This window comes from Epargyreus clarus, unplaced genomic scaffold (assembly GCF_041222505.1).
Source record: "Epargyreus clarus isolate Ecla_fem2 unplaced genomic scaffold, WU_Ecla_fem_2.2 ptg000034l, whole genome shotgun sequence".
NCBI classification, from domain to species: domain Eukaryota; kingdom Metazoa; phylum Arthropoda; class Insecta; order Lepidoptera; family Hesperiidae; genus Epargyreus; species Epargyreus clarus.
The window spans coordinates 861,475-887,047 of record NW_027332239.1 but is presented as its reverse complement, the minus strand read 5'-3'; the positions used below and the strand labels follow the sequence as shown (position 1 = coordinate 887,047).

The 25,573-nt window shown below is 33.6% G+C and overlaps 1 protein-coding gene across 1 annotated transcript in view; it reads left to right on the top strand.

Moving 5' to 3' along the window:
- Positions 1-25,573, top strand: part of LOC140756027 (knirps-related protein) — an 89,827-nt gene that overhangs the window by 51,866 nt on the left and 12,388 nt on the right. Inside the window, exon 2 of the mRNA XM_073091421.1 lies at positions 15,393-15,470. Coding sequence (XP_072947522.1) covers positions 15,393-15,470 — 78 coding nt within the window. The remainder of the gene's footprint in view (positions 1-15,392; positions 15,471-25,573) is intronic.

Here is a 25,573-nt window from a genome sequence, read left to right as displayed (position 1 = left end):
GACTCGGGACGTTTGAAATAATATAATCGATAGAAAGCTCTAATCTGCTCTATTATTTGAACAAAGTACTGGGAACGCTTGTCCGTTGATTTGTCTTTCGTTTGATTCGAATTAACTTGACACCTAAAGATTTCACCACCCAAATCATCCACGGTCTATAAATTATAAATGTGCATGTAATCGTAGTGATTACAATCGCACTAATAAAAGTCACAGTTAAATACAATGATACTAATAATTTATGCTTAACTGTATGTTACGTCAAAGTGCGTACGTCATTATAACGCCATGGTTTTCACGCACTGGCTCATACAAATGTTAATAACATTCAAAACTTTTCTGATAGTAACAATATATTATAACGAGTCTTCTATGCGACTGTTCGTTTTAAATACTGCCGACACACAATTGTTCATTGTGCAATAGTAATAATGTCAGTTAAAGATACCGTTAGATTTCTCGGGCAATCATCACCTATGTTTAGTGGAAAAGTACTTTAGGTTCACTAATTGACAATCAATAATAGGCAAACACATAACCTTAAAACAAACGCACAAGGCAAATAATTATCTATTGTAATTATTTGAATTGAAGCAAGAACAGCTTATATGAATAGCTTCGAACATAAAATAAATTAAGAGACTTCGAAAGCTCAATTCCATTTGTTGCTTCAGCATTCATTCGAAGTTCGCGCTGTCGTGCTAAGTTTTATGAATGAATCGACTATTTCAACTAACTGAATATTTTAGTACGCCATAGCAGATGTTTTACATGCGTACTTTATGACTTCAACGTTTCAAGTTGAATACATTAAGCGGTTTCCGTTCGTCGAGTCATTCAACCGATCGCACGACTACCATTCATATTTTCGAATAACGTGCGTTTATTTCCGAATCCATTCATTCGAATTACAAATTAAGAACGCAACGTCATCGTTCTTATTCGCAAATAAAATCATTTATTCAAATCCATGCCGTTTGAATTTATATTCTATTTTTGAATAATGGGAATTATGCATACTTTGTTCGTTTGAATAGTATAGTTGTAAGGTTGCGTGCGTTTCGTCCGTTGATGAGGGTTAGTTGCGATTGATGCAACTGTTGAAATATTTTGTCACAACAATTTGTCACGGCGTGCCACGAAAGTGCGTGTCAGGATGACGTGACACGCGTGTACATAATATCGTGCGCTCGCTCCCCGCGGGAGTTCCCGAATTATATCGATTAGGCGCAATTAATCATTCCTTTATCGATTTTATCGTTGATCGATGCAACGGAATCCTTTTTCGATAAAAGGTGGGCTCTGCAGGATGACAAATATTTGAATGAGTTATTGTTGAATGTGAAGGCGCGTTGCGTAAAAGACATTTCGTATTTTATTTATAAACGTCTCTGATACATTTTTTATTACGTAATGACATTGACATTTTGCAAACTATTTTAATAATAAGAACTATCAAGTATAATTTGTGCGATTTATGGAAATCTTAACTACCCACAATCCCGCGAAATCATCTCATTTTGTGGGATAAAAAGTATAATGAGTTACAACGAAATCGCATCATTATCCTTCCAAAAACGTAAACTTGATTCGTTATACCCCGCCCTATTATAAATACATTTAATAGGCGATTATATCATTATTTATTCAGATCAAAATTAATTCTAACACTAAACAGTGACGGAGCTGACAACAGGCAACAAAACAGCTTAATCTCTCCAAATGAATCAAAATTAGTGCGGGCAATTAGAGCAACAACAAAACATCTCGGACCCGACACGCGGTCCGGAACTGAGCGGAACGAATTGCCACCGAGATACGCGGTTAGTATAATTATATGGATTAAAACCCGCGTAGCACAGTAGCGTTGTGGTCACTTACGAGTATAGAGATCGACGTTTGATTCCCAATATGCTAAAACAGGAATAATTATGCTTGCGATTATGTCCAAAAAAGTGATCATTAAGATCACTTTTTTGGACATACAGAGGAAGTTCTTTCACCGCTTCTTTTCCCTAACACCTTGCGAAGTAAGTATGTAGGTTATTGTCGTTCAAAAAGAGTTATTTAAGTTTTTAAACCAATATTTTTGATTTCGATTCAGGTGCGGCGTTGATACCGCAGTCACACCACGGGTTACCATTATTGCATAGCTTACAACATTTTATTAGGGATTCAGTAATGCTTAGAACATTTTATTTACAAATCGTTACTTAGTTGCTAGCAGTAACTTATCGATACACTAAGACGGCACTGCTAATTGGAATGAATAATAAGAGGAGTGTACGGTTTAATTGATCATTCGTTCACGTTCGTTCTAATGATGCTATCGGTTGGGTAAATGTTCTTCAAATATTAATAATGGCACGGGTCAAGTACATTCGAGTTTCGCATTTGTATCTGTTTCAAAGTATTTATGTGCCTCATTAGAGTGTTAATTTGCAAAAAGTAAGTTTATAAAGATGAACTAAGATGTAATAAGGTGTATCAGAGAAACAGTGTAGATATGTTGTCTACGGTGCCTAAGTACGAATAATTTATGAAAAATTTTAGTTTTAATTTTTATCCTTTTAATTTGTAATTCTCTCTCTTCTATCGTCTCTTTATAATTTACTAGCTGACCCAGCAAACTTTGTACTGCCTCAAAATATATTTATCAAATACATATATTTCATATAAAATATAGCCTTTGTTACTCGTGGATAATATAGCTTTCGAATGGTGAAAGAGTTTTTAAAATCGGTCCAGTAGTTTTTGAGCCTATTCATTGCAACCAAACAAACAAACAAAGTTTTCCTCTACTAGCATTCTTCTAGTGTTCCTTACTCTCATTATTTAAACTTACAATACTAGACGGCGTTATTTGTTAAATTACTAAATTAACCGCCTCCAAAACAATCATACAAAATAAACAATACATAATAATGCCAATTTCCATTTCACGACATTTCAAGTAAAGCTAAACCCAATTTTCTTAGCCTGTTCCGAGGCTTATGCAAAATAGCAGCGATCATCCGCCATTTTGTACAACAATATGTATTGTTGTGGCCCGAATTTCAGAGCGGGTCGGAGGTCGCGTCCTAATCGCGGTGGAGACGTGAGGGCAACGGGGGTACTAGACCTACGTACATGACTCAGTAATGTAGGTACACAATCTATACTTAACTCAGTTCTAGAACTTATAGGATAGGTCTATAATTCTAGAGTCTAAATTAAGCATAGAAAATCTGCTAAATATTTATTATGCGGCTGCTGTCTATTTAAATGTGTACATCATATTTATAAATAAAATAAAATGTTTGTGCAATTTCGAAGTAATTGATATTGCCTAAGCTCAGTTTTCAAAATACGAAATACAACAACTTTTCAATTAAAATTTGCTTCTAAAACTAAAATAATAATTTAGATATGTCCATATTATAATAAGTATGAGTATATTTATTTAAATTTAAAAATGAGAGATAACATATTTATTTATAGATGTCACGTGTAAGTTAATTTTAGATTTTTTGTGCCAACTAATATGTACAAAATGCTCGTTCATTTTATATTTTACTATTATTAAATATATCTGTTATAAATAGCATAAATTAAAAAATAATATTTACGACTAAAATATAAATTCTATAATCCTTACTTAATGACAAATCATAACTAACTACACAATATCTACAATATAATAACGCACAAATTATTAAAATTTGCAACATTCCGACATCCACGAAACTCCCAACGGAGCATAAATAATAGGAAAACAGTACAACACTAACAAGACGTTAATTATCTTATTATAAAAACCTGGGCGTTTATAACAAAAACTGAGTGCATATAAAATACACAAGTATGACCACAAGAGCGTGACAAATTATCGCCTATCAAAACCAAATCAAGAGATCGCGCTTAGCCGACGATCTATAAGTTGCTTCCACACTTCGCGATTTTCGCAAAATAAGGACAATTGCAGACGAGCGTTTTGTAGGAAATAGCCGACTGTTCTTAATTGATTGTTGCTATATAAAACAATATTTTCCCATCTGACAAATCAAAATAGTTTTATTTCGTGATTCAGATAAAGCTTGCAGGAATTCTAGCACACATATCTTCACAATAAAATTACCTTACCTTACCTTACTTCGGCCTGGCCACTTATTATTATATGATTGAATTTCTTTGTGATTTGACCACATATAAGTTCCAGAAGACCACATTCCTAGATCCAAATGGCTCAATATCACACAGGTCACCTCATAAGTGTCCTAAGAACATATTTTACTGATTTTATTATGTATTATGTACTAAGTATTATTGGTAAATAAAAAAATGGCCAAAATATATATAAAATAATAGGTCATTTATATTTTTTATTTGCTTATTTTTTCATGTTTATGTATTATTGCAAAACGTGTAAAAAGCATTAATTCTGATACTTAACAGTTGACGTTTTATTCGTTGTATGTCAAAAATGTTTTTTTTTAACTTATAAATATTTGTTTGGATGACCAATAAAACATATTTTATTTTAAAAAAATGCGATTATCTTTAACTTGACATTTATTTAACGTACTTAATTTTCTTATGACACTGTCGAATTACAAAATCATACTAACAAAATGATTACAAAAAGGCGAATTTTATATCAGCAATAAATCATTTAATTTGATATAATTAATACGGTAATAACTTTAATGTGAAGTATAACCTTCTGATACGCAACCAAATTCTAATAATAATATCAAAGTGCAAAAAGCCAAAAGATTGTACAAAAAGCGTTGTAAAAAGAACCATAAATAACAGATTATATTTAATGCGAGCTACTTGAAGTCAGTTTTTCTACATTTTTCTTTTTTTTGAACGTTAGTCACCCGGTAGCTGATCGAGAGGTCGCGCGATATTTGCAATTTCGTACGTTCGAAATTTATTCGACTTAATTAAGGTCATTAAAAGTTTATACATTGCAAATCGACAACGTTAAGTTTGACAATGTTGACTGAAAAATTAAATATATTAGTAAATCTAATATATTATGATATAAAAAATGTATACATTAAATCTTTAAATTAAGTGCTTAACGTGGTCAAACAAAAAATAACCACGCCAAAAATTAGTTATTTGAACACACTGGTAACTTTGGTAAACTTTCTATAGCATGAATCGTATTTCGTATTCGTTTTTATATATACCTAACATTTAGTGTACTAACAGAGATTTTGAACTATTTAAAACAGCGGAAAGCGTAACCGAAACCAATACTTTTAAATGTAAAAAATCCTGTCATATAATATAAAAATATCTTTATAATACTATAATACTTAAATAGTCTTTAACGCTTAAATAGACGCACAAATAACTTAACGTGTTGTAAAGAAACTCCATTAAAATAAATTTTACACGCATCGCACTTAGCGCTTTATCCATAAAGCACATTCAGACGATCTATTGCCGTATCTTATAAATGACTTTATAAAGTTAGACCTAATAAGTTCAAAGCCACACGTAACAAATCCGATAGTGTATAGTTGTAAAAAACGGTAACACAATAATAATGATTTAAAAGCATAATACTTTTTGTGTGGAGTATCCGCGGCGAGGTTCCCGCGCTATTACGGATTGGTCCCGCTCACTTATATCGCTCTTCGCAGTTAGATTTTGTGAGAACACCGACATGTTTCGCTTTGTTTAGGGATGCCACTCAAATATAGCTGTGCAAAGGACACATGTCCGCGGGAAAGGACATTACATACAAAACTGGAACTGTTGTGAATAATTAGTAGAATAAACCACACAAAAATATATTATGTAATGATTTATAGCTACAATTTATATATGCAACTGTGCTACATAAATTCTCGTAACTAATTTAATGAAATTAATTATCGATACCTACATCGATGCATACTTACTATAACTAATGAATTATTTATTAATGAACAATATATAATTATGGATCATCATTCATTCTAAATTTTACATATTTACAACAGAGTTGTTTTAATTTAACACGAGAACATATTTTAATGACATCAATGACAGTTATTTATCGTCACTTTACTTTTTAAAATGATTAAAGATACTTTACAAGAGACAATCTCCTGGATTTAAGAATATCTCAAAGGTGACAACCCTAGCTCATTCCTTATTCTTACACCGCTCTTTATCTTATTGCTTATTACACTTGATTCTGCTCCACGTATCGAATTAACGCCCGACTTGAGAATCGCCGCCAATCCGAACACCGTCATGCCACAATATTGTGCATTATAATTTACTATTCAGTATAAACATATTAATATGAATCATGCAATTTTATGAACGTCATCTGAAATAAATATTATTAAAATTAGGATAATAGGACGATTTTTGTCGTTTTAACGCCAGGGTTTTAATAATACTCAATAATATTACTCTTATACAAATACATTATGAAGAACTAAAGTTTAGTTAGCTATGTTTCTTCTCGTTGCCAATACAGCAGAAAATAAAGACAGAGATCGGAAATCCTACTGATAATGTGAAGTGGCCTTGTCACTCTTTTAAGAAATAGGCCCAACATTAGATGTATTCAGTAATGGATATTATCAATGGGACTTGTACTAAAAAACCATGATCGATCTGTTCCACAGAGTTAAAATTCGAAGTCAAGAGTATTTTAAATCCAAGGTCAACAACAGCTAAAGGCTTTCAGCTATAGTACCTTAAATATGCCTCATAATGTGAGAATAACTTCATGCATACAATGACGATATCCTGATCAAAATATCACGGTATCAATGCGTTCTGATATTAATCTATTTGATATTAAAGCGTAAGGTTATATTTAGTTACTAGCTATGAACTTATTATGGATACATCCTTGTACTCATTCATTCATAAGTAAAATCTATGTTGTTCAACGGTTTTAAATGTGGGCAACAATGTTACTAGAAGTTATTATTTACTCATATTTCGGTGTGCATTGGTTTAATTGTGTAACATCTTATAAATTTCATTGTGTGTCTTAAGCTTTGTAATACCATATATACTTATACCACAAGCTTAAAATACATGAAATGATCACATTTCTCATTACTCTTCCCGTTTCTTTTTTTTTACAATTCCGATGGCAAGCGTTTTTGTAAAAAAGTGTGCCGACTGACTTACAATGTAGCAAATATCGCAGTCCTCAGGAGTCGCAATGCATCTGTAATTGATTTCTGGTAGAACCCCATCAGATAGACTGCATTATCATTTGCTACTTCGAACTTTAAAAAACGTCAAACCTTCCAAAATTTAACCATTTTATTTCCTTTCATCATTATCATCATCAACCCATTACTGTCCCACTGCTGGGCACGGGTCTCCTCTCAGAATGAGAAGGATTAGGCCATAGTCCACCGCGCTGGCCAAGTGCGTATTGGTAGACTTCACATACCTCTAAGATTTTTTTTTTTTTTTATAAATCTCTCAGATATGCAGGTTTCCTCACGATGTTTTCCTTCACCGTTTAAGCTAGTGATAATTAAATTCTAATACGCACATAAATTTGAAACTCAGAGGTGAGAGAGGTATTTCCTTTACTAACATCGAATTCAGCCGAAAAAAACTAAGACAATTTGCTTAACTACTAAAATAACCTGAGTAAGGATACAGACTACCTAAATCTGCACTATAAGTATAACGTAATTTGCATTGTAGCATAACAGTTATTATGACGGCATGCTACATAAATTTCGCGTAATATTAATATTTATACCTCGATCCAAGTATTGACTGTGGAATAGCGTCGTGCGTCAAAATATCGCAGACTACGAGATATTAATCTACACCAGTACGTTAGATAATAACGCATTGGATGATTCATATAACATTAGCCTACATTCTGTACGTAAACAAGTGGTCGGTAAATTGTATGGAGTTGTATGAAGGGTATGAAACAGTGATAGCCTAATGATTTTAAACTTTACCTCTTAATCGAAATGTCTTAGGTTTGAGTCATAAGCTATGAGTTTTCAAAGTTATGTTCGCATTAGAAATTAATCGCTCGCTTAAAGTACGCAAGCTGCAACAAGCATGAAAATATAACTCAGGTAGGTCTTAGATCTATTTTTTATACCTGACGGTAAGGGACTACTCCCGCCCAGAGACATTTGTAACCGACACCAGATAATATAAGAGTTCTACCCGAGGTCAACCTCAGTAGCGTTGCTACCCCTAATGACTAACTTGGAAAACCTTCAATAACCTATGTCTCCCTTTCTACACTCTTCAAATGAAAGCACGTAATACTACTGTTGTAATACAGAAATATATGTAGCGGTAGGACCTTCGAAGTCTAACCACAAGCTCTCTTCCATTACCATCTTCAAGTGTTCGTCTAGGTTACACCTGTGTATAGAAAGCCCTTTTATTTTCAACCATTTCATCTTTGACTTGTCTTCGTCAACACAGAACTCTTCGGTTGTCACCGAGCCCTTGGCTCATTCCCATACACCATATTCCCACGGAGGTCGCAGCGAGGCCAATAATAGTCGGCAAATGACAGAGCGGCCCGCTTCACACGCTCGCGGCCCATCAAACCGAACACACATCGATTTGTGGTACTGGAACAACAGTATAGTTTCCGCACTCGTGTCGCGAGCGAAATAGCTAGGAATTGTTTTATGTTGTTTGTTTGTTATTGTTGTTTGGGGTTTGGGAATGGCCGTCGTGATTGATGTGTTGTCGAACAGTAATTTTGATCGAAGTAAAAATTTTATTTACATATATGAAAGTTCGTTGTTCATCGAAATTAAGAATTGAATACATGTAGACTTTGACAAAGGATTAGTACACAGCTAACTTCGCCGATATTTGGTAAATGAAAAAAATATATAAACACGGTTTTCCATGCAAGTGTAAGGTTTAATATCGGAAATGATCTAAAACAATCTTAACAAAATACCTTTCATAAATTGGCTATATACGTAAATCTACACACCCATAAACAATGCCTCAGAAATAAACCGTCTCATCTTGTACACATTTTTAATCCTTCAACAAAGTACCAAGCAATTAATATGATAATTGCACGTCTAGATGATAACAGAGATAAATAACCCCGTGACAACCCTTTGCGGATCTTGATTTATTTTCAACCGAATTATAACTTTTCGGCTTATACGGATGACCAAATTTACAAACAACCTTATCGCTTAAAATGCAACCTTCTGACTTATAATTAGAATTTCAAACCATTTAATCTTCGTAAATGTATAAAACGTCAAACGTAAATAAGTTTTCGTTTAAATTTAGCTTTGTTCAAAAGATATAGGATTTAAAATCCCTTGAATTCCTTACGGGTGTACAGTCCAAAAAAAAATGGGCGCAACTGACAAATTAATTAAGTCGTGTAGGAAGGGAATCGATCTGCTAACTCGAGTTATATGCTCGAATACACACGACTCGGATCGTGCATTTGAGGATCGTTGACCTCTTCCTTTGCGAATATGCAAAGAAAAAATAAAAAACTTCAATCAAGTACATGAATTGAATTGCGCTTGCAAGTTACATAATAATAAGAATTGCTAATTATATTTTAAATATGTACATTTTATCTCTAATATTACTTTGACTGACATTTCATACTTCCCAAATTGTAAGGTTAGGGTAATGTCGGAGCGAGGGTAAAACCGTACTTTCGACATTGTATATTATACTAAATTGGAGATATGTATTTCATAAAATTGGCAACATTTGGCCATGTGTGTTATAGGTAATTGTTTGATGTTGCCAATAAAAAAATGGCAATTTACCCTAGAATTTATTTCCTATAGTTTTACCCCAGGTCCCCTGATATTACTTTAACTAACCTTACTTTATAATTCGTAGAGGTACAATAAATCCGTTTTACATAAACATAAAAAATGGTATAGCAAAATAGGTACAAATTGTAAAAAATAACCTTTTAAGTCTACTTACAATAATTAAGTATTAGAAACGGTCAAGACCTCAAGATAACGACTTTTTGACCTGTATAGTTTATCATAAAATCAGTTGCTATCAACACGGCTAATTACTGAGTGGATGCCCGCATCGAATTTATAATTACAACCCATATTCACTTTTAATATAAACATATCGCCAGATCTATGTATCAGTATCTGATATCTGAATATCAAAGGGATTTTAATATATGTTGTATAAATTTGTATGCAATATTATGGTTTTTAAATCCATCTAAATTGTTAATCAGTTTGTTTTAGTAATCAAAATCTATTTTCGTCTCATCTTCAGATTATCATTCTTGTTCTCATAACCGTCTTGTGTCATGCAATATAAATATTTTAAGTAATAAATGACGAAAAGTAACTCTTTGTCTGTACTATGACCATTACCGTCATCTCTTGGATTCCGTAAAAGGAGACTAGGAAAATAAATCTTAAAGATTAATAGTAGGAACATCATAAGAAGTAATTTTTCTGTTGCACCAATACAACCAAGCGCAGTCATATAGAACAGCCTTACTTACTAGCCCATGAAAAGCTTATGGGAAGTTAGGAAGCCTATAGACAGGTTTAGGAACTGGAGAATTAAAAAAAATACAGCAGGTTAAATGACAATATACTTTAAATATTTCCCAAATCAGTTTAATGAGAGAATTAGTCTATCGTGTTCCTTTATGGAGTATCAGAGGAGTGATAATGTGATAAGACAAAAATGATAGGTAAAACATGAAAAAGAAAATAATACCAAAGATCGCCGGTCTTAACATTCGGTACAATTTAAGTAAAATGGATACAAAGTAACAAACATTCGAGCTTAATCCAGATGACAGAGCAAGAAACCGCTCATGTTCGGTCTAATTTAGAGGGGACGACAAGCGGAGCCGTGCTGCGTGATTTACTGGGAGCGGAGCGCCGAGATGCATCCGATTAGCGATCAGCCCAGCCCATTGTTGGCCGGGGCTTTAGATTAACGTAGAGCTCGTAATTTTAAAGTTTAAAGTTATTTTTGCTGATCCCTCAAATAAAATAGAACATAATAGTTAATTTTCTTTGAATGTTTACCTCATTCAAATATAACGTTCGGATGTATTATTACGCTTCAAATTATGAAAAGATGGTAACATTTCAATCATAAAAAAAACTTAACAGACTTGCTTATTATACAGAAAAAACGAGCAACACTTCAAATGATGGCCGTGAATGTTAAATAGCTTGAGTGATAATAAAATAGCAAGCAAATATTTACGTAACTGCAAAAAAATGTTTTTTTGTAAACATTTCATTTTCAGTAAATTTTAATTGCTTAATATTTTAGACGTCTTATTTAAGCTTCACCCACTTCACTTCAATTATTATGAACATTTTCCTTTCCGAGACATGAAGGTATCAAATATCCGAGCTATGTATAACAAGATCGCAACAAATAACTCATAAACACTTACAAACAACAACAGTTTAGCTGTCCGGCCATCCATAACGCTATCTGCGTGATCTCGAACATACATTAGCGTATACTGGGAACGATACTGGCGCACCTGTGACCGTGGCTTCACACTCTCGTGTTCGGGTGAATTTGGTTCGAATACGAATTGTTATTACAGCTGGGTAATCTCTCCACAGCTGACAGAGTTCTGAATATACCTACTCCACTACACTGTTCTAATATAGATTATAATATATTATTAAAGGGAAAGAAACATATTTTATAAATATTAAATATGCAATACATAAAATCTATGATATGAAATATAATTTTGTCAGTAATGTCATATAAACCAATATTAGCAATAAATCGCTTGTCATTTCACAAGTTTCTGAACTCTGTAATGTTATGTCACGCCAAATATTTCTTATACATTTGTTAACGAAAAATTACGACATTGAAAAGTATTTTATATGATTTAATTCGTTTTATGTTTAATTTAATCTTGACTTAAATATTTAACAAGATATTTATTTAACTGTTACGTAAATTTATTGATGTAAACGTAAAACCGTGTTAAATGATTATTTTAAACAAATAAACTACAAATTACTAAAAGTGTTCTCTGTTCGAACATAACCTGAAGAACCCGAGCGAACTCTACCGAGCGTTCCCATGCGGTAGTGTGTCTCCCCCATAACCATTCTACGACGGTCCCGCTGTTCACAGATAAACGATTACTGCGTCCGTCGGTACTCGGTGCGGTTTTGTTGCGATCCCTATTTGTCTTTCGTTTTGTCCTCTGCCCCTTCAATAGTATTACAGGTGTATTCTGACGTACTGATGCCTCGGAATGTAATAGATGGGATCTTTATGGCGATTTTGTGAAATGCAGTCGGTTTGTTGCTGATTTTGTAAAATTTGAAATTTACAATTTCTCAATGGGTGGAATAATTTTTAAAGTAAGGCCGGCTTTTAGCAAGGACTTTAGTACTATTTGGTATTTAGTCTACGGTAGTAAGTAATAACCAATTAGTTATCATCAGATGAACTGCATGCCGATTTGATACTTCAATTAAAAAAAATCTACTCTTCTAATCTTATTAATTTTTAAAAATCAACTTTTCTAAATTCCAAAATTACAAAATAATGTTTATCATAAACATTTTAAACGACCAATATAATAATAACATTCTTGCTACTGTAACAAATATTTATTTCTATAACAACTTACAAAACTACGTATTCACTAACATTAAAAGCACTATTTCTAAAAAAATCCACGATTTACTGCTAAATACACGTATAAAATTTGTTCTTCGCTTTATTAAAAGGTAGAGTTACAATAAAGAAGTGTATAACATAAAGTTTAAATGATAATTATCGTCACCGCGAACAACCGCCCGCCCCATTTCACATATTTAATAAAAGAGTTAACGAGCATCTGTCCTCATAGCGCAATAACAATATATCCAAATTACTCCCCGACCTTTAGGCCATGTCGCACTACTAATACAGAGGCGATAAAAGATATTATCGCGAGCGCATAAACTGAATACGAATGTACTACGCAATTCGATCATCGACGCAACGTCGAATCGCATAAACATAGACGTAGTAAAAACCGTGTACCTACTTTAATTGGCTATTCAGTTCTGATGGACAGAGTTTCAGATCCAACCCTCGGCCAAGCAAATATCTCATTTATGTATTTAGACATGTTCTGTATGTAGGTGGCTTGTAAAATCATAACATCTACAATACAGAAAATTGTAGAGCTAATGATACCTATACATAATAATATATAATAATATAAGATTCAGTTTTCCCCATTCACTCGTATATTACTTACACGTTACAGAAACCCCGTCTCTTTCCCCGTTTCAAATGAAACGGGGAAAGAGACGGGGTCGTACCTTAAGACGTACCTTACCTTAAGTACCGTACGTACCGTACCTTAAGACGCGGTCTTAACGTTAAAGTAATCCTACAATTTATTAAGAATACGTATAACGACACGTTTTGGAAATGTTCATTAAACTGTACTGTATATTACGCTCAAACTGAGTTACAATGGACTAAATATTATATGCATATGAACAGGGGTAAGGAACAAATTAATTAGCGGGAACTGTCAACGGTTAAGTTTTATTGTAATGATGCAAAATGATCATATAGTTCACGATTTTGCAATTGGAAACTTGACCAATATATTATTCTTAAATACAATCCAATAAGACTAAAGTTGTAACTAAGTATCTACAGAATCTTATTTCTTATAATTTAGAAGGAATAAACCAGCACGCAGTTTACCTAATCTATAATTTACCCCAGATAGAATTAGAACTTTATCTGAGGTTACAAGCGTCTTTACCCCTTGAGGAATAAGTCTACTAAGTGTTTCTACCACTTGTACCACCAGTGTACTTTACCACACACTACAAACTAGAACACATCACTAAAATACTATTATACGGCAGAAATAGGTATGACGGCCGTGGAGTCCAACTGCTATAGATTGTACCACCTTCGGGTCATTATTGCATTAATTATAGAACTCCAATAGGTCGCTTATCTTAGTAAAATTAGGCACAAGCTTATTTGACTCCATTAAATAAAAATAAAAACACACAGTTCTACAAATACGATGTTCTTTCTTATTGGATAGATAGAACATCATTCTTATTAGAACTGAACATTCAGTTCTGTTAACGCCAATGAACAGCTTACTTTTTACTACAATACCAAATTGCTACGTACTTTACTGGCTCGGGTAGTACGTGCCGTATTAATATTTCACGTGTCGGTGTAAGTTTAATATTCAGAGTGATGTGTGCCTCGAATGCTTCGGTGATGCTCGTAATAGCGCAGTTGCTATACACTTTGCGAAATATTTCCACGTAGTTGCCTACTACTGTGATTTTGATAATTATTATGTATTTACTTACTTTCGAAATTTTCCACGGAGACCTTATAATCTTAGTGACATGACAACGCAGAACCCTCCTAAGAGTCAGTGATAAGAACAATTCATCATTTTATGTTGTCAATTTTGCTTAATTCAGATTAAATAATAACTTTGCAAAGAATTTATAGATATATTTAATTTCAGGTATATTTGTTATTTTGTTTAATAATATTGTAATTCGTAATACTAACAAATATCATTGAATGTTACAGATTTTTTGAGTGTTTGCATTATTATCATGATATCCATAATTTACTCATCAAGTCTATAATTAAGAACAGATACTACTACGTAGGAAATTGAAATACTAACGAATAATTTATTAAACATTTTAAAAAGAGAACAATATTTTCACGCTAAATACAATCCAATAGTAGCCTATCAACAATTTTAATCGACATACCGATCTAATAGTTACTCGAAAAGCGATTTATCGGAAACGCATTCAATAACATGCACCATGCTCTTCGAAATTAACAACTAAATGACTGATTGGAAATGGCAACTCGGTCACGGCGTATTAACATCGAATTGGGTTTCTGTGGCGGTTTTCAGTTGCGCGCTCATTAATGTCGGCCGATAAGCGACATATTGGTTCGTTTCGCGCGCTTACGCTTTCTTTGTTGCGTTTGTAATTTGAATTTAGAATTTTTGTGTTTTTTAATGTGCGTTTTAATATTGCGTTTTATTAAATTAGTTGTAATATTTTTTATCGTGAAGAATTTATATTCATTATTGTCTGTTTATAAATTAAATATTTTTAGCAATTTACAATTCCATTTCTAGAATACGCTATTTCTTATGTTTTACTTTGAAGTCCTCTTTTTTTTAATCTGTAAAAAATATATAATATGTATTTTTAAAAAGATTAAAATAAGTTTATTATTTTTTATTCTTTGTCGTACATAAAGACAGTGACTTAATGAGACCTAATATTCAATTTACCGAATACAAATATGATAGCTCGATAACATAAATCATATTAGTCACTATGTAAGAATGATAAACAGAAATTAAAATGTGTTTTTTTTCTTGTTTCCAGATGAACCAAAAGTGCAAAGTGTGCGGCGAACCGGCGGCAGGCTTTCATTTCGGCGCGTTCACTTGCGAAGGATGCAAAGTAAGGATCAATCATTATTATATTCTTTCAGTATACAAATTATACAAGTATACCAATTTGTAAATAATTTATAATAAAAGCAAACGTGCAATGAGATCATTAATTGGAAGTGATTTTTATGTGGTCACTCAACTGATAACTAGATTCTAATAAGACATTCGAATAAGGGATTCGATTTCAAATTTAATACAGCCTCATTATAAGACTAAAATGGATTCCATTGAGTTTCATGACAATTTAAACCAGAACATTATAGACTACACTGCTATTGTAAGGAAGAATTTAATTTTACATGCAGTGATGTCATCATAGTCATGACTGTTTCTTAAAAACGTAACGCAAATATTCAGTAAATAAATAATTCAGTAGATTATATTTTTCTGTGATATATAACAAATAAACATAAAAAATAAACGAGGTCTGGGCACGCACAAAACATCAATTTAATTATCATTAAGGAAGTGCAGTAGAAAATTGCCCTAACTTTCAAAAAAATCATACCAAGGACTTATCGGGTCTTCACACTAGCGCGTACAAACGCTACATTACCAATTATTATTTCAAAATGACTATATTATTATTACCTACGTTGTATATTAAACCGGTGGTATGACAATTCTAAAATATGATATATTTTTAGGAACAAATTAATAAAGTGACAACGTAATAATTATGAAAAAATAAAAAAATAGTTTTGATAATAATAAATAAAACACTAAACAGCATTTGTTTTAGCAAAAATATTTTACAGTCTTGTCAACACGTACTGTAGGTAGCATAAATAATTTAACACACGTTAAATTACATAATTAATTTAATATGTAGCGTCCACCAACGCCAATACCCAACATTATTCCCAAGGTACCGAATATCCGTATTCGAATATTAATTGCCCTAATCGATTCGTTTGCTATTCGGAATCGATTCATCCTCATCCCTGCCAAATATGAAGAATCTCTTACATGCAAATTTATACTTTATTTTTATGGAAGTAGTTCGATGTATACCGCAGGGCGCTGATAGAGATTGACTGTGTCCGGGAGATTCACGTCGATAACTCGCTCGAAGCCGGCACGCAATGTTCCGTTATAATTTTTTTGTTGACGCGTACTAAATTAGAACATTTTGCAGATTTCACGTGTTTGTTTTTACTATGAATAAGATACGTTATATTTAGACAGCTCTCAGAATAAGTTACGAGAAAAAATATGTTCACAATGTTTACAGCCTAAAAACTTGCTAGTTAACATAAATTTAAATCTATCCATTTTTTCACATACTCGCGGGTTTTTCCTGTGTCTAAAGTTCAAATCTCCTATAGGTATTATTTTATATTAAGAACGAATTTTTCTTTATTTTTAGAAACGAATAAATATACTCATAATTTTCTAAGACAAATTGTACCTCTATTAAATTTGTAGACTTTAAAAATTGTGTTCTCCAAACGTGTGTTCATCGTATTATGAGACTAAATCAATTATTATATTGACATTATTTTTCCTAAGAAAAACGAACCTAAGCCTAAGTAGGCAGGGTCAATACGTATTGTTTGGTTACGACAGAGCAATCGGTGTCAATTGGAACAGAACTAAGCGAGCGATCACAATGGGGGCGCTTGCGACAGGACCGTCGCAGGATGAGGGAAACTTGTGACGTCATGTCCGGTGGTTAGAGTAGAACCAATCTATAGTATGGTTCCGGTATCACTCATATACATGGTTGTAGGATTCGAACGAGAATCTTATACATTTTTTGGATTGTTTATATCACCATACCTATAAATCCATAAATACCTATACATACCTATAAAGTATTGCGTGAATCAAATTAGAAATTTTCAAGATTAACCGGTATATTATAAAAAAAAAAACGAAGAAATAGGTTTTTAATTTGTAAGAATCTGTCTCGACCTCTAACTTTGAATATATCAGTGGCACCACCGCCTGCTTCAGAAAGAACTCCTGCTCTGTAAGGAGTTATTCACAAACGCTAATGGTTAACTTACCATCAGGTGCACTGCATGACTCTCATATCCATGTTATAAAAATCACCAAACGTGATTACGCAAGCGAAAAATAAGGCCGATCAAAACATCGGTAATTGAATTACATACAGACATACATTATCGATGTCGAAACATGCAGAGATCGCCAAAGGTCGGTCATGGTGTTTGCACGTTGGGAAACAGATTACGACTAAGTTCAGAGGCCGTAAAATGACTGCAGACGAAATTATATCGAAACGGAGCATTTCAAAAAACAATTCACGAATTAGAATTTGTTACGTTGCACAACTTTGTTTGGGTTGGCGATCTGTCACAAGCGCGGCATCGGTCTGTTGGAGAGTTTCGGGTTCGATCCTTGGTCAGGCAAAAACGTGAAATTTAATAACGTATCCACTAGCATTTACACGATATCTTAGTGTATACTATGAAAAAAATATTAATTGTAAATTATTTTAGATACAATGTATAAGTGATTTTGATAATGTCGTATATATTATTTCTAATTTTATTCTGCCGCTAGCGAATTAGGCATTTATCAGCGCTCAAGGTCTAGGTTGAAATTTAAGCCACACACATTTTTATATATCGCTTATGAAATTAAATATCACTTTAAAAAACATATATTTTTTTAATTAATAATAATAATATATATATTTTTTAATAATACGCATTTTAAAGCATAATAATATTTTTTATTCAATTCTATTATCAACAAATTAAGCCTTACCTATTACTTTGATATATGGTAGGTATTATCTATTAAAATAATATATCAAATTAATATGTTCGTTAAGTGTGACGAGCACAACAAAAACTGACACGTAAGCGTCAGAGCGTAGCCATTGTACACCATTGTTACATAAACGCCGCACTCAATTAGTTTATCAGATTTATTAATAACAATGTTTTACTAAATTAGTAGGCAATTGTGTTATTGGACGCCACCCTTTTATGTTTTACTATGGCACGGGCTTTTAGTTACATCTAGGGTGGTGTGAGATATCAAAGGAATTTGCATAATGTATTAAAACTAACTAATGATGTTAGTTTCCTAAAACAAATAGTGTCGGTAGAGTCGGTATAGAAATTTAGACAGATAGGCTAACAGACAGACAAATATGCCAACAGATAGAAAAACAGACGTAAGGACGGACGGACGAACAGATGGAAACTCCATAAAACATGTACTTAAGAGCATACACTCCAAAAAATATGTACCTAAGAGCTGCAATAATTATACAGGGTGAATCTCCATAAAGTGCACATATTGAAACAGGTAAAATTAAACCGCATTTTGTCGACAAAAAAAATAATAAAATTTTTTTTTTTTTGGTGTTTACGACCTTTTGAAGTTTTTTTTTTGGAATTGTGCACCTAAAGTAAATAAATCGCTATAACTTTTGAACTAAATGAGTTATCATGTTCAAACAAAAATTACAATGAATGCCAATTATAGGCCGTACTGATCCATGAAAAAAAAGAACAAAAAAAGTTTATCTTCCCAGAAAAAAATAGTCAGATTAGTGTGAAGAAAGCAATTTTTTTAGGTTAAATTTCAGTAATCGTGAATTTCCTCAAAATAATCTAGGCTTTTTATTTTATTTTTATTATGTAATGTAATTCTACGTCGTATTAGCTTTCAAACACTAAAAAAAGCATGCCTCTAACTTAAGTATAAAGTTTCCTACGAGCGCTTAAACAAAGGCAGTTCTTAAGGGTGTTGGTAATAAATAACATTTTTAATACAAACTAGTGTTTTTTTTTTAATTAATAAAGATTTATTTTATTACTGTTTTATCACTTTAATATCGTCAAAAATAAGAAACTACCATGAATTTACCATTGAAACATATTTTTGATAGTTTCCTTTGTTTATATTTTGGACATCTAATTATGGGTCGGACTATAACAGTTTTATTAGGGCGCACGTGCGTCGCGTCTTTTTTGAAACGTTCCTAGCAAACTTTATACTTGAGTTAGAGGCGTGGTTTTTTAGTGTTTGAAAGCTAATACGACGTAGAATTGCATTAAATAATAATAAAAAAATAAAATGCCTAGATTTTTTTGAGGAAATTGATGATTACTGAAAATTTTACCTAAAAAAAGTGCTTTTTTGCACTAATCTGACATTTTTTTCCTGGGAAGATGATTTTTTTTTGTTTTTTTTTTTCATGGATCAGTACGGCCTATCATTGGCAATCATTGTTATTTTTGTTTGAACCTGATAACCCTCTTAGTTTAAAAGTTATAGCGATTTATTTACTTCAGGTGCACAATTCCCAAAAAAAAATTCAAAAGGTCGTAAAACCCAAAAAAAAATTTTTTTAATTTTTTTTATATTTCTTTTGTCGACAAAATGCGGTTTAATTTTACCTGTTTCAATATGTGCACTTTATGGAGATTCACCCTGTATATATTTTGTATACCGGTTTCCTCTAGACTATTTTATTACAATAAGCGGTCTATGCTAATAAACACCTCTTTAAAAATGTAAATATAAGATTCAGAAGAACGTAATCCATACAAGAAAATTACCCGTTATTTGCAAGGTGTAATCTGTTAATAATTCGTTATTCAGACATTTCAGTTTAGAGGTATTGCATCAATGTGACTTGAACTGCTGGGTAATATTTTCAGATATTTTAAGCTTAAGTTGAGATACAAGGTTACATTGCAAAACGGTTTCACTTAACGTCTCATTGCGAGCGATGAACGAAAGCTTTAAGCGATGAGATTAATTCGAAGTTTGCATGTCGGTGTTACTGATTAATAAATTGTCAATAATCATTAATTAAATAGGTTGAATACTCTTTCTATATTTCTATATCTATATCTATATTTTAATCATGAATCTTTTGTGATTTGTGATACCTTGCTGTCATATAAGCTGATAGCAACTGACTTGAACTCTCCAATAAGATTGTTCAATGATTTCTATTACAATAAGATACAATATATTTCTGAGCTCTAGTTAGGGTTTTTTCACGAAGTGCAATAGCTAACGAGCTCATACAATTTATATTTAAAAATTAATTATCTCTCTACTACTAGAGTAGTCTCTACACTATTAGCGTCAAGTGCAGTATTTTTGAAACCTCCCCAGTTCAAAGATGATATTTGTATCCAGTATTGTTTATTACAGCAATCCCTAGTCTACCGTACGCGATACGGCTGACCTCTTAGAGAGTCTGCGATGTATCGGCAGTGCCCATCGGTCGCACGACCGTCAGCCGACACGATTATATTCGAATTTAGAGCACATTCAAATTGCGGTAGAGCACGCGAACGGAAAACGCTGAACGGAAAACGCTAAAGCGGTTTCGTAACGCCCGTAATAAATCATGGCTACTAATTTGTTTTTAAGTTCGCGTATCTGTGTGGGTAATCGGGTATTGTGCGGCGTGTGGCGCCGCGCCGCCATTGTATGGCCTAGTCGGTTGGTCAAAGATGCCGCTACGCTCCGTAATTTGTCAACCGCGTAATGGTCGATTTACATCGGGATTTTCGAACGGGAGCAATGGTTAGGGTTTACGAAAATTAACTGGGCCATACCATTCTTTCAGTTTTTTTGTTCTTCTTGGTATAGTTTTACTTTCTTTTTTCCTCTTCTGGATAAATAGTTTACTGGTAATTTTTATAACTGGTTTATTTAAGAATTGATTAGTAAAAGCTTAATCATGATCGTCATTAATACATTACTGTCCCACAACTTAGCATGATTCTCCTCTCGGAATTAAAACCATGATCGACTAAAAGGGTTAAATGCGAATTTATAGATTTAAAATACCTTTGAATTTTTTATAACTCCAAAGGATTTATAATAACTTTCTTCACGATATATCATTCGTTTATCGCTACTACTAATACTACTCGATAAACTCATCGATATTGTCAGATCTTCAGCTCCAACAAAAATCTTACTGGTACCAGCTCAAATCTTCTTAGTATTTATTCTCATTCGAACATCAGTATAAAAATTCCCCAATGTAAACCAGCCATTACTTTCAGAAAAGAAACAAAAGCAAATCCCTTAATGGCTTCGGACGCGAGTGAATTAATCGGATTGTTCCATACTTAATTGGGCGGGCGACGTTTAGCGCCACGGGTCCGCGGATTGTTTTGCAAATCGCACGTCTGTTAATGCCCTTAATATGGTAACGAGCTATTTCTGATCCTAGCCAGGTGAGCACTTAAATCAATGGGTAAAATAAATTGCCTCGATTAATGAGGTACCATTAATAGGTATAAATGTGCATTGGACAAAAAAGACGACAAAACACAGACCTAAAAATTCATTAAAAAGATGTGTGTCTAGCTCGGGTTTGAACACGAAACTATCTTTAGTTGAATTCGCTATGGTGACCGCTCCGCCACGCGGTATATCACTTTTATATATGTGCTTTATTATGTTGGTTTGGTATGAACCTCTCTCTTTCTCTCTCTCTTGTGAATCCTAAGAAACTATTTGGGAATAAAATCCAGGTAATGGACAGCACTGAAAAAAAACTACGGCAAAATCTCCCTTCAAACTTAGCTTAGGATGACGACGCAGTAGGGTTGGCTGCATACTCTGCAACTCGTGCAACATGAAACTATAGCCCTAAATAGAATGACCTTGTAATTACGAGGTGTTAATTAAAAAACTGAATCGAAATCAATCAGTTCAATCGCCGCGACGGCCGTCACCATACTGAAACAATATCTGTTTTATTTGCAATACAATTCACGGGGTGAATCGATTCGTCTCGATTGTGACGCCGAATCGATTCCATTTTGCACTAGCTCGTTTGCGTGTACCGTTTGGCTCATTCGTCACAAGCGGCGCAAATGGCGCATAGGATTTTGGGGTTCACACTGTGTCACTTTTCGAAGATAAGGTCGAAAATCCGTTCTCGTTAGTTACCGGATAATGATTGTCATTGTTTTATGGAGGTTATGAAAGTGTCCACCGACGCAACGGCCGGTTGGCACACCGATTGACTTATTGGAGCATGGCGATGATTTTTATGCGCGTCACGAAGTCGACACCACACGACGTTGTTTACGCCCTACGCTACGTATGTGCGGATTTTTGCTTGTTGTGAGAACGGGCTGGCATTTTTTATATTGTAGCAAGCGAACACGCAGTCCATCTGAAGTGGGAACAGCTGCCTATGGACAGCTATAAGGAACCCCAGATAGTCGACCATAGGTGGTTGGCATTCCTGAGAACTAAGTTGGACCGCCTCGTTTATGTAAATCAAGAGAGATTCACATTTCATCCCCATGCATCAAACTAAGTCACAGCAGCGCTGCTTCAAAGTCAAAAGCGCAAGTGTCTTTAACTTCGTCAAACAAATAGAAACACATCTGGAATTACACGACTTAATACAAATTATGCAACAAAATATTTTAGTATCTGTCAAACAGACATCCTGGGTTATAACTTCAGTAAAAATTATGACAGTCGGAAAGTCGGTGCAAATATTTGCACGATAACGAAATAAAAAGCTTTTGTACTTAGTACCATTTGGTGTATTAAAAGCAATATTTACCGTAAAACAAAAAATATTAAATCTGTATTTATGTTGATCTATGTGTGCAATGTGTGTACTATTTTTAGGAGGTAAAAATAAGAAAGGCACATGAGATCCACATATAAAGCATATACATTCTACCTGCAGCCGATCGCAGATGCTTGCCACTCTTGAGCAATAAAATGTTCATCTTATTTGTAAATCCCCCGAAAATTACTTTGTACATACCTTTTTCTCTGCATAATATATGTACATCTTATACAAATGTATATGCTATTCAAAATTCTTAGCTTGTTTTCAAAAACGGCGTGACATTTTGACAAATAACAGTCCATAGGTGCGGTATACTACTTTTAGCGGCTATTCAATGATTGTACTGATACATGTTTATTGACGTGATATTTCGCAGAAGTAGAATGTCATTGATAAGTCATCTCATTAGCGCGCCCGTATCCGTTTTTGTGGTAACATCTATGCTAGTTTGTTTTGCAATAACCCGCCGATTAGGTTTGAACTGGTGTTAAGACTCACGTTAAATGAACACAGAGCTATTAACAGGTATTTTAAATAAGAAATATCTAATTTTAGAAATAATAACTGGTACAGAAATAATAACATAATATCTGTCATAGAAATAAGGGAACAAGAAAAAAAATCTTATAAAGACAAAACCAGACTGAAAAAGCAATTAACTGAAAATAAAAACTATTCCTACATTAATTAAATATATTAAAATAAAAGTTAAATATTATAAGAGTCCTTCTGACGCAATGGGTAATAAAAACTATATTGCAACTAACCAACAACATGGATGTGCAGTCAGCTTTGCTGCAGTAAAACTGTAGTACTGATTTTTGGGCGTCCTGTTTATTTTAAATGAATACACTAATGGAGAAGTATCTAATTAATCTTACTTAAATTATTTCGTCTATGACCTTGTATCGAAATATTATAAACTATTTCTCCTTTTACAAGTAACTACATTGTCTCGAAAATTCTGAATATACCTAACAAAATCGTCAGATTAAAAATGTCGAACAGGATTCTCAAAAATGGAACATCTAGAGCCGTCAAAACGAAACCGGATATCGATTATCAGAAGCGATGCGGCATCGGCTCACATTACACGAATAATCGATTGTATTCGAATGTCAGTCGCAATCAAAACATCGCTCGTTCAGGTCAGTGCTTCCGACTGCAAACGCGGGATGACGCGCGAGCATTCTTCACTACATTATTTTTACATCTGTCCAAAACTTGGCACAGAAAAACGAACTTTAATCGATAGAAATAGGTTTAGTTTGGAATAAGTAGCTGCTGCATACATTATAGATAACTTTGTCGATATTATTCGATGTTGGAGCAGAGGTCAAGTTGGAAATGTTATCCGATGTTCTCACGCTTGCCTCATGTTCGGGCGTGATTGTTGGACAGTTGACCAGCAGTTTGGCGAGCAATTTGTCACATCGCTGGTGAGAAATCGAGACTTCTGACCTTGGACAAGATTGGCCTCGATAAGGGTGGCCTGGCTTGTAGCCTGCTGTACCAGGATGTTGCGAAATAGACTGTAATTTGGTTACATCTTCTGAAGACGATTTATTTGTAACGTCTTTATTTCAAGGATATATAAAGCATAATTGTTAGAGATCGAAGTCGAACCACGAAGAATGAAACCATTCGCTAGCTCATTGCTATCCCACTGCTAGGCACGAGTTTTCTCTCAGATTAAGAGTAATAGGTTTTTAAGCCATAAGTTACGTAGGCGAATTGGTAGGCATTCACATTTCTTCGAGAGTTTTTAAAATATTCTCAGATGTGTAGATCCTTCACCGTTAACGTAAGTAATAATTTTTAATACGCACTTTAATAACCTCGAAAACTACGAAAGTCGAAGGCCCATATTCCATCCTCGGACACGTAGATTCCATCCTCGGACCCAACGATTAAAAGGACATATTTTAAACTAGGCTATACCTATAACTAGCTACATTTATTTTCTAAGCAGCCACATTTTCCTATAAAACATTGGCGATCTGAAAAAGCTCTGCGGTAGGTAGAGCGTATAGAGCGCGCTATAAAGCGAGCCATAAGTTTTTATGCCCCAGTTTACGAGGTATTAATAGCAAGTCGGCAAATTCGCAACCACTTTATGATTGATACTTTGTTACGTTAAGTTACGGTGATTTGGTATCTCCAGGATTCGTTGTGATGTTGATGGAATTTGCCCTTAAATAATCCAGTTTGGGGCGGATTTATTTAGTGTTTATTTCGGCCCTATTACGCCCTCAAGTCCGTTACCGTCTGGTATTAAAAGACTGACAATAGGAATTCCAGTCATGTTTTTATAGCGTAGCAACGTATTCGTGATTTACTAAACGTTAGATCGCTTACTTATCTATCGTTACATAAATACTTCAATACAGTGATATGTAATCCAATTGTTATAATAAAAACCCGAGTACATATCAGCCTATCAAATCAAAACATCTTCATACAACTTAAAAGGTAGCGACAGACTATTTATATGTAACGTAACAATTCTTTTCGATTTTGATTGTTACATTACAATTGTGTAAATTACC